At 43.8% G+C, this 18,543-nt stretch overlaps 2 protein-coding genes across 2 annotated transcripts in view; both read left to right on the top strand.

Moving 5' to 3' along the window:
* Window positions 1–1,145, top strand: part of LOC136872168 (uncharacterized) — a 45,055-nt gene extending 43,910 nt beyond the window's left edge. The window contains exon 4 of the mRNA XM_067146006.2: window positions 294–1,145. Coding sequence (XP_067002107.2) covers window positions 294–997 — 704 coding nt within the window. The 3' untranslated portion in view covers window positions 998–1,145. The remainder of the gene's footprint in view (window positions 1–293) is intronic.
* A 7,735-nt stretch (window positions 1,146–8,880) lies between these two features.
* On the top strand, window positions 8,881–15,076 carry LOC137500533 (hemolymph lipopolysaccharide-binding protein-like). The gene is made up of 2 exons (XM_068227456.1): window positions 8,881–8,901; window positions 13,801–15,076. The coding sequence occupies exon 2, from the start codon at window positions 13,803–13,805 to the stop codon at window positions 14,556–14,558; it is 756 nt and encodes a 251-aa protein (XP_068083557.1). The 5' UTR covers window positions 8,881–8,901; window positions 13,801–13,802; the 3' UTR covers window positions 14,559–15,076.
* Window positions 15,077–18,543: the final 3,467 nt, after the last annotated feature.

Genomic DNA, 18,543 nt, shown 5'->3' with positions numbered 1-18,543 from the left:
CTGGACAATACTTTTGAAATAACGGTAGAATACAGATTTCCATTTTATAGCCTCTGGCTCGTTTCTTTCTGAATGACACTTATATTATAGTGTTATTTCAGTGTTTATCTGTTGCAAACTCTTATTTCTACCTCAGATAACTGGAATAACTCCATTCACCAGTTTATACAACAAACAATTTATAAATAAATAATCAGTTGTTCGAACAATATTAGAACTCATACCTGAAGCTAGCATTTGCTTGTTTGCAATGTCTGCATTCCAATAGTAAGGCATGCTTTCCTCATTTTCAGAAATGCTGATTGTAGGAATAATAATTCTCCTGGTGGCGACAAGTTCTCTTCAGGACCAGTGTTCCCGAGCCGTGCACCTGGAAGTTCGTAGCAGTCGGAACCAAACAGGACACTGGAACACCCTTATCTTATGGGACCAGGACGTGTCACAAGACATTGAAATGGACAACAGAGAAACTGGTCCAGTCTTAGTTAATATCAGTCAGCGCGTTCGAGGTTGTTCAAGCACAGAGACTGTTTCCATGGAAGCCAGATTTCATATGCCTCCACCGCGTTCCGCGCCGGGGTATGGATTAGTTCCAGGCGTGGGGAGGTATAAATTCCACGCAAAACCAGAAACATGGGAGACGGCTCGGAAGATCTGCTTCAGTGAGGGAGGTCACCTTGCTGTGGTCCGATCAAAGACACAGGAGGAGGCACTGAAAGAAATGTTCACTCATCATCTCAAGATCGAGAAAACTACTTGGGATGGTGCAGCCTGGCTTGGCCTTACGGATCAACATTCAGAAGGGGACTTCATTACAGTGCTGGGAGAGTCCTTTTCTCATGTAGGATACGCTAACTGGATATCTGGGAAGCCCGACAGCAGAGTGTGGGATGGATTCAAAACGGATTCCGACTGCGGAGCTTTCCTGCGCAGTGGGCAGCTTATCGACCTTCCATGTAGTGATCAATATGCCTTTTTCTGTGAACAAAATATCTGAAGTTGTATTTTCAAGCGACTAGTTGGTTTTATTTCCCTGTAACAGCTCATTATAATAATTAAATTTTCTGGTTGGACCGAAAGTGTACCAGTTTCCACCTCACAGTTCGACAAAGGTTTTCTAATAACTTTGAATACCTGTATCATAAAAATATGTTAAGAAGGAAGCCATATTTTTCAGTGTTGATTTAGATAAATGCAACTTTAAAACTTTCCAGTCTGTCATACAGTGTTTTAAACAACGGACAGCGCTTCGGCAGATTTGATAGGTACAGAAGTATTTTATTAAGTTAATAGGTTGAATACTAATACAACCATTATTTGTTAATACTTGATCATACTTACACCAAATTCTCAATTATTATGTCAATTTTAAGCAACGTAAACAATACTGTGATTTGATATCACCTGAGGATGTTCTTGTGGAACGAAACCTGTCATTCTTTGTTCAATAGTATGTATTGTTTGCTGGTATGTTATAGTGTTAAGTTACATAAACATTTGAGATCAAAGACAAGACAAATACAAGAATTAAGACTATTACTATATCTTTCTTCTGATCCTTATCACAATTAATTGTGAGTTAATCTCAGTTTTGCGACGGATGCCCTTCTCGATGACAATCTTGATGTATTGGTTATTGGTTTTGTTGTAGACGTCGTAGTGTGATATGCTGTATATAAATACAGAAGAGTACAATAAGATTAAGAAGAACACTCAGCGCCCGAGCCAGAAGAATTAGCGAGATGCTGCAAAAACCCACGTCCCGGCCGGGAATTGAACACAGGGTCCGCTCAATAGAAGGCTAGTGCGCTGCCCATTCAGTCATAAGGGGCCCATAGACGTGCAATAGTATTGCGCAATATCGGAGTTTGTGCAATATAATTGATAGTGTGTATTTAATATTGAAGGGTGCACAATATATTGTACGAAATAAAGTCTGAAATATATTGCGCAAATCGCAAAATACTGTGCCGTGTGTTGACAATATTGTGCAATGTTCCGTCCTCCCACCAGTTGGTATCAACATGTGGGGGAGAACGTATCGTGATGACAAACAAACACGAGGAAAAAAGTTTATTTTCGAGTTTATGGCCTTCCGGTTCTATGGAGCGTTAAGAGCAAAGATTACAGCAATCGCGTTAAAAAAAAAGAACAGAACGAGGTGTTTATTGAGAAATATCGCGAAAAAAACCCGAACGCCGACAAGCAAGAAGTTATAAAAAATTCAGTTCTCTGCGTACAAACTTCCGGAAGGGATTGAAGCGGCTTCGTGATGCAGAAAATAGTGTTCATCAAACAAAATACCGCCATGGACTGACGATAGATTGCCACGAATATTGTACTTCTATGACCGCTTTGCACAATATATTGCACAACGATCAATATTATCCCCACACGAATCTATTTATTTCACAAACTCGATTGTTGTGCGATAATACACTGACTGACAGTGACAATGCAACACCAAGGAGGAGTGGTTCGAAAGGGATGAAAGTTGGGGAAAAAACAGAGACGGCACGGATGAATAATTGATGTTTATTTCAAACCGATATGCAGGTTACACAATGCGCACGGCATCGACTCAGTAGGATGTAGGACCACCGCGAGCGGCGATGCACGCAGAAACACGTCGAGGTACAGAGTCAATAAGAGTGCGGATGGTGTCCTGAGGGATGGTTCTCCATTCTCTGTCTACCATTTGCCACAGTTGGTCGTCCGTAAGAGGCTGGGGCAGAGTTTGCAAACGGCGTCCAATGAGATCCCACACGTGTTCGATTGTTGAGAGATCCGGAGAGTACGCTGGCCACGGAAGCATCTGTACACCTCGTAGAGCCTGTTGGGAGATGCGAGCAGTGTGTGGGCGGGCATTATCCTGCTGAAACAGAGCATTGGGCAGCCCCTGAAGGTACGGGAGTGCCACCGGCCGCAGCACATGCTGCACGTAGCGGTGGGCATTTAACGTGCCTTGAATACGCACTAGAGGAGACGTGGAATCATACGCAATAGCGCCCCAAACCATGATGCCGCGTTGTCTAGCGGTAGGGCGCTCCACAGTTACTGCCGGATTTGACCTTTCTCCACGCCGACTATCACTGACAGAACAGAAGCGTGACTCATCGGAGAACACGACGTTCCGCCATTCCCTCATCCAAGTCGCTCTAGCCCGGCACCATGCCAGGCGTGCACGTCTATGCTGTGGAGTCAATGGTAGTCTTCTGAGCGGACGCCGGGAGTGCAGGCCTCCTTCAACCAATCGACGGGAAATTGTTCTGGTCGATATTGGAACAGCCAGGGTGTCTTGCACATGCTGAAGAATGGCGGTTGACGTGGCGTGCGGGGCTGCCACCGCTTGGCGGCGGATGCGCCGATCCTCGCGTGCTGACGTCACTCGGGCTGCGCCTGGACCCCTCGCACGTGCCACATGTCCCTACGCCAACTATCTTCGCCACAGGCGCTGCACCGTGGACACATCCCTATGGGTATCGGCTGCGATTTTACGAAGCGACCAACCTGCCCTTCTCAGCCCGATCACCATACCCCTCGTAAAGTCGTCTGTCTGCTGGAAATGCCTCCGTTGACGGCGGCCTGGCATTCTTAGCTATACACGTGTCCTGTGGCACACGACAACACGTTCTACAATGACTGTCGGCTGAGAAATCACGGTACGAAGTGGGCCATTCACCAACGCCGTGTCCCATTTATCGTTCGCTACGTGCGCAGCACAGCGGCGCATTTCACATCATGAGCATACCCCAGTGACGTCAGTCTACCCTGCAATTGGCATAAAGTTCTGACCACTCCTTCTTGGTGTTGCATTTGCTCTGTCAGTCAGTGTATTATACGTCTGTGGGACCCTATAGAGACAGACTTATCATGCAACCAATATCTCCCAAAAGCCAGATAGTCAATCTCAGGCGCCCACGAAACTTAAAAAGAAAAAGAAAAATTGTTACTCATTACTAACCACTCCAATCTTATCCTCCATTGAAGGACACTTTAACTAAAACATTTGGACTTTTGTTTTCGTATTATACAATGACCACCAAACACGAGTTTACGGTAAACACAACAGAGGCGCACATAGCGATCTGACGGGAAGGGCAGGTTGTATTCCTCCAGACGCCTAACAGCCCTGCCCACCGGAGGAAGCCACTGCTCTCTTCAGCACCGAGCTCGATAGCTGCAGTCGCTTAAGTACGGCCAGTATCCAGTATTCGGGAGACAGTAGGTTCGAACCCCACTGTCGGCAGCCCCGAAAATGGTTTTCCGTGGTTTCCCCATTTTCATACCAGGCAAATGCTGGGGTTGTACCTTATTAAGGCCACGGCCTCTTCCTTCCCACTCCTAGCCCTTCCCTGTGCCATCGTTGCCATAAGATCTATCTGTGTTGGTGCGACGTAAAGCAACTAGCAAAAAAACAAAAAAACAACAAAAAAAGCTCTCTTCAGCATAAAGGAATTTGGAAACAGCCTTATCATCACACAAATTAGGCTTAATCCTCGGACCAGTTAACCGTCTTCCTGGTTTTAACATACCCAACACGGCAGATATCACTACTGGAAGCATTCAGTAACTTAGAACCGTTATTGTGAATGTGCAGAGGTGCCCCAGGCTCTCCAACATACCGCTATGCATTGCCCACTCAGGAAGTTCAACGGAACAATACAAGACATCCATGAGGCCACTGATGAAGCTGTAAAATGGTTAAGCATGTTGGACATTCAACTCTGACACTACTGTACTACATCATGTGATCTAAGTCTCATTCTGTATGTTTGTAAGACTAATCAAATATGTATATAGTTGTAATTAACTTTTGATCATTATTTGTAAACTTCTATCCTTCTACCAAAATAAATAAATAAATAAATAAATAAATAAATAAATAAATAAATAAATAAATAAATAAAATAATACAAAACAGGAAAGATTAAAAGCTGGAAATAATTTTTATTTCATTACCATCATATCATAACAATTGCCGGAAAAAATACATTTATGTTTACATAGACTTGGTACCTTCGAAGGAAATTCTGTGACACGCGCCGTAATTCGTAATCCCCTAGTTCACTTACCACCTCCTAATTTATTTTCTCCAGGGCCATAGCTCTTCGCCAATTGTTACTGTAGATTTTATATTGTTATAAGATTTCCCCAGAAAAAATAAAAGCACACATACTGAGATATCGAGAATGAGTTGGCCACAATCTCCTACTAATTACCCGGTCACTGAACATATCTAATTTTAGGGGTTACGTCTCAAAACTCACGGGCTAAAATTAGTAACAAATACAGTAGTATCAAAACTCAAGACTACAAACTAGTTGCTATGATGACAACGATACTTGTTGTTTGAAGTGGCGTAACATATAGGTTATCGGCCCATAATAGTACGAAATGATGATGATGATGATGATGATCATGCTTGTTGTTTAAAGGGGCCTAACATCGAGGTCATCGGCGCCTAATGGTAGGAAATGAGACGAAAGGGAATAACAATTTAAAAGTTCAAAAGTCTCCACTGACCAGAATTCAAAACGTGAGGACGAAGAATGAATGCATTGATATGAATTTAAAACAATCAGTGGATGCGACCCGCAATGTCTCACATTCACAGAAACTGACGTAAAACAATAGGATTACTGACCAAGGGACTGCTGCTATAGCATAAAACTGAATCGATTATGCTTGCAGTCTAAAGGGGGTCCAAAATCCAAGTTATCGGCCCCCCGTAACGGTACGTATCGCTAGGCAAAAAAAAAAAAAAAAAAAAAAAAAAAAAACATGGTATTTGTCATATCGCGGTACTAATCAAAAGTATGGTGGACTAGCGGTATTCCACACATTATGGTACTACTCACACGTTATTATATTCGACATGTAATACAAACCTATGGCGTTACTCACATTGCGGCCCCATTTACAGGCAACGCAAACCTATGGTGTTCATCACATAAGAGTACAGGGACCTGCACTATCCCGTGGTGTTCCTCAAATAGTGGGTACTAATCACAGGTACTGCAAAAGCCGACCGCACGGTGCTCCTGTGTGCTACTAATCACAAACGTATTCGGTACCTTATATAGTGGTACTACGCGCAAGTAAAAGCGACCCTTGGTGTTCTCCGCGTGGTGGTACTAATCACAAGTAGTTTCATAGTTCTAATACAATCATTTCTTTGTCGCCCCTTTTAGTCGCCTCTTACGACAGGCAGCAGATACCGTGGGTGTATTCTTCGTCTGCGTCCACCACCCACAAGGGGTACACAGAGAGGAAAAAAAACAAGGGATCCGTCACTTCGAAAAATGCTACGCCAGCGTAGTAGGTTCGAGGGGTACGAAATATGACGGAATGTAATGGCAAATTAAAAGTCCAAAATCTTCCACTGACCAGAATTCAAAACGCGAGGACGAATAATGAATGCATGGATGGATATGAATTTAAAACAATCAGTGGATCCGACCTGCAATGACTCAAATTCACAGAAACTGACGTAATACAATAAGTATTACTGACCAAGGTTGATGATGATTGATGATTGTTGTTTAAAGGGGCCTAACATCTAGGTCATCGGCCCCTAATGGTACGAAATGAGACGAAATGGAATGACATATTAAAAATCTAAAATTCTCCACTGACCAGAATTCAAAAACGTGAGAACGAAGAATGAATGGATGGACATGGATTTAAAACAATCAGTGGTTGCGACCCGCAATGTCTCACATTCACATAAACAGACGTGACAATATCGTATTACTGACCAAGGGACTACTGCTATAGCATAACACTGAATCGATTATGCGTGCAGTCAAAAGGGGGTCCTAAATCGCAGTTATCCGCCCCTCATAACGGTACTGATCGCTATCAAAATAGAACCATGGTATTTGTTCTGTTGCGGTACTAATCAAAAGTAGCAGAGACTTGCGGCATTCCACACATTATTGTACTACTCAGAGCTTATGAAATTCGACATAATACAGACCTATGCTTTTCTCACTTTGCTGCGCCATTTACAGGCAACGCAAACCTATGGTGTTCATCACATAAGAGTACTAACCACAGGGACCTCTCCCTATCCCGTGGTGTTCCTCATATAGTGGGTACTAATCATAGGCAAGGCAGAACCATGGTAGCTATCATCCCATGGTCCTGCTCATATGGTGGTACTAATCACAGGTACTGCAAAAGCCGACCGCGCGGTGCTCCTGTGTGCTACTGATCACAAACCAATTTCGTACCTAATGTAGTGATACTACGCACAAGTAAAAGCAACCCTTGGTGTTCTCCGCGTGGTGGTACTAATCACAAGTAATTTTATGGTTCTAATACAAACAACCCTTGGTCGCCCCTTTTAGTCGCCTCTCACGACAGGCAGGGGATACCGTGGGTGTATTATTCGTCAGCCTCCCCCACCCACAGGGGGTGTGTGTTTGGTCCGCGAGAGGTATTTTATTTCCCTCAAGTCCGCCGGCAAGCCGGTTAGGACCCCCCTATCCGCCACCTGGGACGCGCCACGTGGGAGTATCACCTCTCCCCCTGTTACGCCTGCGTAGCAGGTTCGTGGTACTGACCAAGGGACTGCTTCTATAGCATAATACTAAATCGATGATGTTTGTAGTCTAAAGGGGGTCCAAAATCCAAGTCATCGGCCCCTCATAATGGTACTTATCGCTAGGAAAGTAGAACCATGGTATTTGTCATGGTGCGGTACTAATCAAAAGTATGGTGGACTAGCGGTATTCCGCACATTATGGTACTACTCACACGTTATTATATTCGACATGTAATACAGACCTATGGCGTTACTCCCATTGCGGCCCCATTTTACAGGCAACGCAAATCTCTGGTGTTCATCACATAAGTATACTAATCACAGGGAATCGTAGTATCCCATGGTGTTCCCCGCATGGTGGTATTAATTACAAGTAGTCTCATGGTTCTAATTCGATCATCCCTTGGTCATACCCTTTAGTCGCCTCTCACGACATGCAGGGGATACCGTGGGTGTATTATTCGTCTGCATCCCCACCCACAGGGGGTAGACACAGAGAAGAAAGAAAACAAGGGATACGTCACTTCGAAAAATGCAGTAACGGACGAAGAAAAGCAAAGGCCACGAAGGGCGTGAAAATGAAAGACTCCTTAAGCCTCGAATGCTCTAATACGGTCGGGGTCGGAAAAGAACAAGAGTTGACCAAGCGAGGTCGGAGTGGATAGATGAAAGTGAGGAGCCATGCACAAGTAAGTGGAAGTAATGCTCAGGCCCCGTGGTCACCAACCCACACTCACAAGTTGAGAGCCCCTTGGGCCCCTTTTAGTCACCCCTTACGACAGGCGGGGGTTACCGTGGGTGTATTCTTCATCTGCGTCCTACCCCACAGGGGGTACATAGGAAAAGAACCGTCTTGTAATTTTATATCATATTCAGTAAGTATTGTCGTTAGGTCTAATTGGATTGCTTAATTTCTGTCAGAAGATTAATTCAAAGCCATAAAAATTGCAGCCGTTATTAAGACATGATCTGTCGATTTTTTTTAATTTGGAGTGTGAACATATACATATTCGTGAAGTAAATGTATGTAATTATGCCACATAATGTGATAATATTTGTACTCTACACGTCAATCTCATCAACATAGACAGCAACTCAATGACATTTTCGAATAGAACTTGCACTAACTCCCTCGTTAGCATCATTCATAATTAAGCTTTCAGCTATGACGTAGCCTGCTCCTAAAGAAGAAATCAAACACTTGTTATCATTTCGATAACCTTTGAACGTTAGCAGCAATGCGCGCTCCAGGGAACTACCACTCGCCATTCTATTCATATAAAACACGTAATAATGAACACACTACCCATTCGGTTCCACATCGACCATTTCACACAGTTCGTTTCCAGGTAAGCTGTTACAATTCTACTACTACTAAAATATTTTCATTCCTCCCCTGAAGGAGTAGGGGGTCTCTTAAATGGTGACGCCGTCTCTCAGACCGAGAGATTTGCTACGGTGAAGGAGATGCTCGGAGAATATGAGGGGGTTGGCGGCCGTGGCGTATATCAGGAACTGTCCCAGCATTCTCCTTAGTGGAGGAGAAGGGAAAACCACGGGAAACCATTCACAGGGCAGCAGATGTTTAGGGCCATCCGTGAGGTCCAGCCCTGTTCCATCTCCCGAATACAGAGGCGTAGAGCCACGGTAGAGCCGCGGCCACCCTTCCTCTGCTCGGTTAGTCGCTCCGAGTGCAGGGCTGTTGGACCACCCGTGGCCACTTATGGCCCGAGACCCACTGTGCATCTACCGACCTTAAACTCCTACCGAGAGGCGTGCTATTATATAATGATCTACTGAAAAAGAGAAGGGTGAATTCCAACTAGTGTACTCCATTAAGCATACGATTTATACCCTCTCTGTCTTACACATTTATATACCCCGGGTCTGTAGGACCCTTAAGTAATTACATGGGTATTAGGTATATAATGAATAGGTTCATTTACTTGCCTCGGACAAATTTGTTTTACTTTGCAGTGTTTCACATACCTTAAAATCAATAAATGTCACATCACAATTCAGCTACTGTATACTCTTTTACGTTGCTAAAAATCGTAACTGACTTGCTTGACGCTTTTTACTCTCCAAGACCTAAGCCGCTGGGCATAGTTCTTGATGTTGTAAGGAGCGTGAATGTGTTCGACCTAGCAAGCATCAGTCGCCACTCTGAATTTCAGCTGTTAACATGATGAGACAATTATCATTGCAACAACGTATTTTCGTACGTACACTTTATTTTTAAGTACAAGTCGGCTCGACAGGTACGCGATGCATTTGTTCAGCAATTTCCTATTGAAGTGCCGCCTTTACGAGCACAGATTCAAGTAATTGTAAATAAATTTGAAACTACTGGCTGAGTGCTCAATAAAAACCATGCACGCATACGAACAGTTTGAAGAGAGGAAACGCTAGATGACATTGATGCGAATCTTGAACGGTCATCGAATAAATGTCCGGTCCATGGATAAATGGTTAGTGTGCTGGCCTTTGGTTACTGGGTCCCCGGGTTCGATTCCCGACAGGGTCGGGAATTTTAACCATCATTGGTTAATTTCGCTGGCACGAGGGCTGGGTGTATGTGTTGTCTTCATCATCATTTCATCCTCATGACGACGCGCAGGTCGCCTACGGGAGTCAATTCAAAAGACTTGCACCTGGCGAGCCGATTCCGTTCTGAGATCTCCCGGCACTAAAATCCATACGCCATTTCATCTTATTTATCGAATAAATCACTCACAAAATTAGCGCAAAAATTAGGGGTTTCGGTTTATTCTGCACACAGAGCTACAAAGCTTTTACACATCAAACCGTCCAGGTTCACACGGGGCCGGTGTTTAAAACCTGCTGATCCAGCCAGAAAAGTAAGATATTGTGAGCGGTATCTTCCATCATTGAATGATCGTTTATTCGGCCCACAGACTGTGTTCTTTTCGGATGAGGCCCTATGAGTGTGCAAAAGTCCTAATGGTGCATGAACGTTGACACTTCCAGTATCTTTTAAAAGATAAGATTTTATAAAAGACTATGTACACGCATAAAGCAGGGCGACTGCGCGCGACGTAAGTTGGCCTGAGGCAGCTGCAGTAGTGCAGAGTACGAAAACCGTGCGCTCGGTCTGGGTTTAAAAAAAGAGACCTTCCATCTTAAAATACTTTTAAAACAACCTCTGCATTAACAACTGAGGACATACTTCTGTTAAGAAGTACGAATAGCTATGGGAAATAATTATCACCCTTATCCGTTTCTTTGACACAACTTTTTTCTATGATATAGTTAAGCTGATATAATTCTTGTGTTAATGCATTGAAACTTCCCTCCATCTGAGACAGACGAAGTGACAGCCTCCAAATTCTCCGCACTACGAATTTAAGAAACAACTTCACTATGTTATCGTCAACATAGCCAACAGTAATTAAAACAAAACATCCTATGTCTTTAGAAGATGACACTGGATATTCCGAGTTTAAACCAGGTGACACAATCACGTTTTTGAAGACATTTTAAAATGTTCGACGTAAGATGAAATTGAAATAGTGGAGCAATTCGAGAGTCGGGGTAGGGAGTGTTAAATCCGGAGATCGCTCTGGCTATAAACCGAAGTGAGATCACACGTTCTGAGAAACAGTACTCAAAGTAAGGCAAAGTGTTCCTCGCTGTTTGGGCTATGTCATTATCCTGTTGAAACAAAGCGTTTTGCAACTTCTATGCCGACAATTTATTGACAAATCACTCAACATTGATCTGTATTGACGGCAGTTGCCTAGGTGTCATATTAGATATTGGTTGTTTTCCTAGCCTTTTCTTAAATGAATACAAAGTGTTTGGAAATTTATTGAACATCTCCCTGAGAATACTATTCCACTCCCTAACTCCCCTACCTATAAACTAATATTTGCCTTAATTTTCTCTCTTAAATTCCAACTTATCTTCATTTCTGATCGTTCCTGCTTTTAAAAACACTACTGAGACTTATTCGTCTACCAATGTTGTTCCACACCATCTCTCCACTGACAGCTCGGAACATACCACTCAGACGGGCAGCTCGTCTCCTTTCTCCAAAGTCTTCCCAGTCCAAACTTTCTAATATTTTCGTAACGCTGCTCTTTTGTCGGAAATCACCCAAATGACTGCACCATCGTTACATACTCTTCACTATTCACTGCGTCATCTTGAGATGTAGTAAGGATATGACTACGTGACATGGTACACTACAAACCAAATTTATAGGCGTCTCATGCATTCCATGTGGCCGCAGAAATTCTTTGATCTGATGACTTGGTGAGATGAGACCTCGCCTCACATGCCAATATCATCGGGCCCTACGAATATTCTATGAAACGTCAACAATAAGCCAGTCGATGTTCGAGGTCTCCAGCAGCTGATGTACCGCAGTATAGGGGCACAGTTTCAAACAATCGCGTAGAGCTCTATATGGGCACCGTCAACCGAGAATCCGGACTGTCTTGAAAGGCGTCACACGACAGCCAACATTTCGTTTATTAACGCTGTCGCCGACCGTTACGGGATGAAATTTGCGTGCAGCCGCTTTATTGAGGATTTATTTGGAGCATTCGCAGTATACTTTCCTGTAAAGGCTTCCGGCGTCCGAGAATATATTGTGTGAAAATTTTTATACACTTTTAAAATGTAGAACCCAGGACAGCCAAGTTCAGTATTCTTTGATGATGATGGTGGTGCTTGTTGTATAAAGGGGCCTAACATCGAGGTCATCGGCCCCTAATGGTACAAAATGAAATTACAACAAAAAGTTCAAAATCATCCACTGATCCAAAAAAAATAAAAAATATCATGGAGAATGAATGGATGGACATGAACCCAAAAAACAACAACAAAAAAACAATAAACAAAAAACAAAAAAACAGTGGACCAACTCAAAAAAAGATCTTATATAGTAGTATTAATGACCACGGGACCACTTATAAAGCACAATCCTGAATCTAGTATGCTTGATGTCTAAAGGGGTCCAAATCCAGGTCTAAGGCTCCTCAAAATGGTACTTATCGCTAGTAAAGTAGTACCATGGTATATGTCATGTTGGGGTACTGGTCAAAAGTAGCGAAGACTCACGGTGTTCCACACATGATGGTACTACTCACAAGTATTGTACGCCGTACAGGTAACGTAGACCTATGGTGTTCTCACACAATGGTGCCACTCATAGCCAACGCAAAGCGATGAGGTTCCTCACCTAGGTGTACTAACCACACATCCCGTGGTGTTCCTCACAGAGTGGGTACTAATCACAGGCAACGCAGACACATGGTGTCGCCCATATAGTGGTACAACGCACAGGCAACGCCCAGACACGCGGTGTTACTCCCATGGGTACGACTCGCGCGTACTGGAAACCCACAGTGATCCTCTCACAGCTGCTACTAAGCACAAACCTATTTTGGACCTAACATAGTGGTACTACTCGCAAGTAAAGGCGGCCCATTGTGTTCCCCGCGTGATAGTACTAATCAAAAGTAGTGTCATGGTTCTCATACAATCATCCTTGGTCGCCCCTTTTCGTCACCTCTCACGACAGGCACCGTGGGTGTATTTTTCGTCTGGGTCCCCCACCCACAGGGGGTAAAGTGCGAGAGAAAAGAAGAAAGAAGGGATCCGTCGCTTCGAAAGATGAAATAACGGACGAAGAAAGGCAAGGGCCACGAAGGGCGTGAAAATGAAAGATTCCCTAGGCCTAGAATGCTCTAATACCGTCGGAGTCGCAAAAGAACAAGAGTTGACCAAGAGAGGTCGGACAGGATAGACGAAAGTGAGGAGCCTGGCACAAGTAAGTGGAAGCAATTCCAAGACTCAGCTAAGGGCCCCGTGGTCGCTAATCCACACTCCCAAGTTGAGAGCCCTTTGGGCCCCTTTCAGTCGCCTCTTACGGCAGGCAGGGGATCCGCGAGTGTATTCTACATGTGCGTCCCCCATCCGCAGGGGGTAGTGTGTTTGGTCCGCGAGAGGTATTTCCCTCAAGTCCGCCGGCAAGCCGGTTAGGAGCCCCTATCCGCCACCTGGGACGCGCCACGTGGGAGTATCACCTCTCCCCCTGCTACGCCAGCGTAGTAGGTTCGTGGTCAGTATTCTTCAGTGGGTTTGAAAAGATGAACGATTATATATACGACTTTTGAACAATTTGTACTAAAACTGTACTACAAACTCTGTACTTGTGTAGCTATGTCTGCTTCTCTCAAGGTACTGTTAGTAATCTAAAAAATGGTTTTCTTTTCCAGAGATGTTGGCGTTTGGAATGATACTCTTGATGGTGGGTAGCTCACTGCAGGACCAATGCTCCAGAATGATTCAGCTGTCCATTTCCACTAGTAGGAACCAGACTGGTCACTGGCACACTTACGTCATGTGGGACCAACTACCGTCACAGTCTCTAGAGTTTGACAACAAGGAAATCGCACCTACGTCTCTTGATCTAAGTCAGCGAGTGCGAGGATGTTCGGCCGTTGAAATTGTCTCTATGGAGACAAGACTGGTGACGCCGCCGCCGCGAGCTGGTCTGGGTTATTTTTCGGTAACTGGTGTGGGACGTTACAAGTTCAATAGTACAGCTGTTCCTTGGGAGACGGCTCGTAAGACCTGCTCTGATGAGGGAGGCCACCTAGCAGTGATTCGCTCAAAGCAGCAACAGGATTTCCTGAAGTCGCTGTTCGCGCGGCACCCTAGCATCGAGAAGACGACGTGGGCCGGCGCGGCGTGGCTTGGTTTCACTGATCAGTATTCAGAAGGGGATTTTATTACTGTGCTTGGAGAGTCTTACGCCGAGATAGGCTACTCTAACTGGGAGTCTGGGAGACCAAATAATCATGTGTATGAGGGCTTCAAGGAAGATTCGGACTGCGGGGCACTACTTCGTTCTGGTTTAGTAATAGACCTCCCCTGCAGTGCCAAATATGCCTTTATTTGTGAGCAAGATTTTGATTTTTCTATGGTACAAAAGAGAGGGAAATATGTTGCTAACAATGTACAATATAGCTAATTTGAAGAATCTCAATAGGTGGAAAAATATAGTAAGAATATCGCACATTTGAACACATTATAATTACCAATTAAGGGCACAAATTAATTAGTTTTAAGTGTTAGGTTACAGTAGTGATGATCAGCCTGGTAATCAATCAATTATATCATTGATCTGCATTTAGGACTGTCGTATGGGTGGCAGGTTCTCTAGCAATTGTTTATCTAGTCTTCTCTTAAATTATTTCAAAGAATTTGGAAATTTATAGAATATTTCCTTTAATAAATTATAAACGGGGTTGGAAAACATCAGCTGCCTGCGACTGTTTGAATGACAGTCAGACAATCTGCCACATCGCCTTTGAGTGTCCTATAAGGTATTACCGAGGCGAGAGACAAGATTTTACTGATGCGATACCTGATGTAGTTGTGGTTCAAGAACCTAGACTGTAAGTTATAAAGGCTGATGAAACGTGTTTATTTCTCATTTTTTGTGCTGTATGTGAATCGTACGCTAAATAAATAAAACCCCATTTTGTCATCTAGAATTCCTACTTTATCTTCATATTATGATCTTTCCTACCATCAAAAGCTCCACACAAGCTTATTTGCCTACTAATGTTATTCCACCCCATTAGACGATAGGCTCGTCTCCTTACGCCCAAGTCTTTCCAGCGCAAAAGTTTGACTGTTGGATAGATGAGACGTTGTAAGTGAATACATATTTGAATTCAACGGAACTTACTCCATGTAATAACTACTGAAGGAGAAATTTATGTAAACATTTTAGGAGCTTAGTTATTTACAAATATTAATGCCCTAGGTGTAGCACCCGCCGTTGCTCGGGTAGCTTATGAATTTTTACCTTCAGTATTTGCATTATCAGTCAGTTATTTGTGAAGTGAATGTTTACTGAATTATTTTTGAGATGTTGATTTTACGACCTATTATCTAGTTTTAGAGTTATTTAGATGTATCTGATTTCAAGTTTTAGATGATTTAATTTTCGAGTAAACCTTTGTCCTTGTGGGAGCTAGAATTGACTGGGAAGTATTTGATTCCTTCAAAGAAAGTATTAATTAAATGTATTTACACGTCGCACTATACATATTACGTACACAATTTCAGCTGTCATAGAGACTTGTCACAATCAGCCTCGTGACCCCAAAAGCAGCGGATTCAACACCAATCACGGCCATTTTATACTGTATACTTTTAAGCCCTTCTCAGCTCCTGTCTCAATGGAGACTGAACGTGGATTAAAACGGTATCGATGATGATGATGATGCTTGTTGTTTAAAGGGGCCTAACATCGAGGTCATCGGCCCCTAATGGTACGAAATGAAATAACAAAAAATTCAATTTCATCCACTGACCAAAATAAAATAAAAAATGACATGAAGAATGAATGGATGGATGGACATGAACCCTACAAGAAAAAAAACAAACAAACAAACAAAAACAGTGCATCAGACTCAAAAAGAAGGTAGTTAATTAGAGTATTACTGACCAAGGGACCATTTATAAAGCACAATGATGTTTAATGTCGGAAGGAGTGCTAAATTCACGTCTAGCTATGGGCTTTACGTCGCACCGACACAGATAGGTCTTATGGCGACGATGGGATAGGAAAGGAGTTGGAAGGAAGCGGCCGTGGCCGATATTAAGGTACAGCTCCAGCATTTGCCTGGTGTGAAAATGGGAAACCACGGAAAACCATCTTCAGGGCTGCCGATAGTGGGATTCGAACCTACTATCTCCCGGATGCAAGCTTCACAGATGCGCGCCTCTACGCGCACGGCCAACTCGCCCGGTAAATTCACGTCTAAGGCCCCAAAAAATTGTACATGTCGCGAGTAAAGTAGAACCATGGTATTTGTCATTTTGGGGTACTGATCAAAAGTAGCGAAGACTCACGGTGGTCCACACAAGATGTTACTACTCACAAGTATTGCAATTCGTACAGGGAACGCAGACCTATGGTGTTGCTCACAAAATGGCGCCACTCATAGCCAACGCAAACCGATGAGGTTCCTCACCTAGGTGTACTAATCACGGGCGCCGGCATTCCCGTGGTGTTCCTCACATAGTGGGTACTAATCACTGGCAACGCATACCCACGGTGTCGCTCATACAGTGGTACAACGCCCAGACCCGTGGTGTTGCTCACATGGGTACGACTCACGGGTACTGGAAACCCACACTGAACCCCGCTTGAGTGCTACGAATCACAAAACTATTCAGTACCTAACAGAGTGGTACTACTCGCAAGTAAAGGCGACCCATGGTGTTCCCCGCGTGATGGTACGAATCAAAAATAGTTTCATGGTTCTAAGTCAATCATTCCTTGGTCGCCCCTTTTAGTCGCCTCTCACGATAGGCAGGGGATACCGTGGGTGTATTATTCGTCTGCCTCCCCCACCCACAGGGGGTGTGTGATTGGTCCGCAAGAGGTATTTTATTTCCCTCAAGTCCGCCGGCAAGCCGGTAAGGACCCTCCTATCCGCCAGCTGGGACGCGCCACGTGGGAGTATCACCTCTCCCCCTGCTACGCCTACGTAGCAAGTTCGTGGTTAAACGGTATCAAGAGCGCTACAGTTCTTATCAGAGACACATAAACAATGGATTTCGACATTAATATTGGTTATTTTCCATAATTTTTGCACGTCAGCCCCTCTTATAAAAGTTCCGGAGTGTCATTATTAGAGCCCGGATTGTTATGCGTTAATAGGTTAGAATGCAAATTTTCTAAAGCGAGTAGCAAGTATTGTCTACTTTCACGACGACTATGCTATGGAGTTTACATAAACATTAGGCATACGGCCCATCAGGACCCCTATAATTTATGTTACTCTTGCTACACTATGGAATTGTGGGTGGCCGACACTTCCTACTAAACTAATTAGTTTGCAGTCTAACTTGTTACTGCATGAAAATCCGGGCTTTAGTCATTAACCTCAGCGACCCCAAAAATTATGGATTCGGCACTATTTTCGATTATTTTTATTGATCACACTCTCCGCGCCTCCATCCCAAAGGGGGTCAACTTCTGCTTATAAAATATTCGGATTGAAATTAATTATCTCAGTGTCTCCGAAAACTACCGATACGACACTAATTTCGATTACTTGTATATATCACGCTCTCCTGGCCCCCACCTCGAAGGGAGCTGAACTCTGGATTTTAAAAATCCGGAGAGTCACTATTCACCAAAGTGACCCCGAAAAGTATGGATTCGATACTATTTTCCATTAATTTTTATATCATTCCCCCTTCAACCCTCACCACAAGAGAGACTGAACTTGAACTAAAAGAATTCCGGAGTGTCACTATTCATCTCAGCGACCCCGTAAACTATGGATTCGATACTATTTTCAGTTAATATTTATATCTCTAACCCCCTCACCCCCACCATAAAGGGCGTGAATCTGGACTGAAAACACACCCAGAGTGCCGCTAATTATCTGAGCGACCCAGAAAACTGTAGAATCGACACTATTTTGGATTAATTTATGTAGGACTAAGCCTTCGTCCCCCACCCCAAAGGGCGCTGAACTTGGACTTTTAAGAAATCTTCATCTCAGTGACACCGAAAACTATGGATTCGACACTATTTTCGATTATTTTTGTATATCTGTCTTCCATCCCCCCCCCCCGAAGGGTGCTGAATTTGGTGTATTTCTGGAGTGTCACTGTTCATATCAGTGACCCCGAAAAGTATGGATTCGAAAATAATTTCAATGATATTTATATCTCAACCAATCTCCACCCCCACCCCTACGGCAGCCTGGGGTGTCTTACCGCCACGCGGTTTGCAAAAAGAAATTCGGAGTGTCACTATTCATCTCAGCGACCCCGAAAAGGATGGATTGGAGCCGAACTTTGACTTTAAAAAATTCCGGAGTGTCACTATTCATCTCAGCGACATCGAAAAGAAAAGCATGAATTCGACACTACTTTCGATGATTTTCATATCTCACGCCCCTCGCCCCCCGCTCCTAAGGGTT

This window comes from Anabrus simplex, chromosome 4 (assembly GCF_040414725.1).
Source record: "Anabrus simplex isolate iqAnaSimp1 chromosome 4, ASM4041472v1, whole genome shotgun sequence".
Lineage (NCBI taxonomy): Eukaryota > Metazoa > Arthropoda > Insecta > Orthoptera > Tettigoniidae > Anabrus > Anabrus simplex.
Note: the sequence above shows the minus strand (reverse complement) of the source record. Positions and strands in the feature narration are given on the sequence as shown.

Coding starts and splice junctions, on each gene's coding strand:
- LOC137500533 (XM_068227456.1), top strand. CDS start 13,803: ATGTTGGCGTTTGGAATGATACTCTTGATGGTGGGTAGCTCACTGCAG.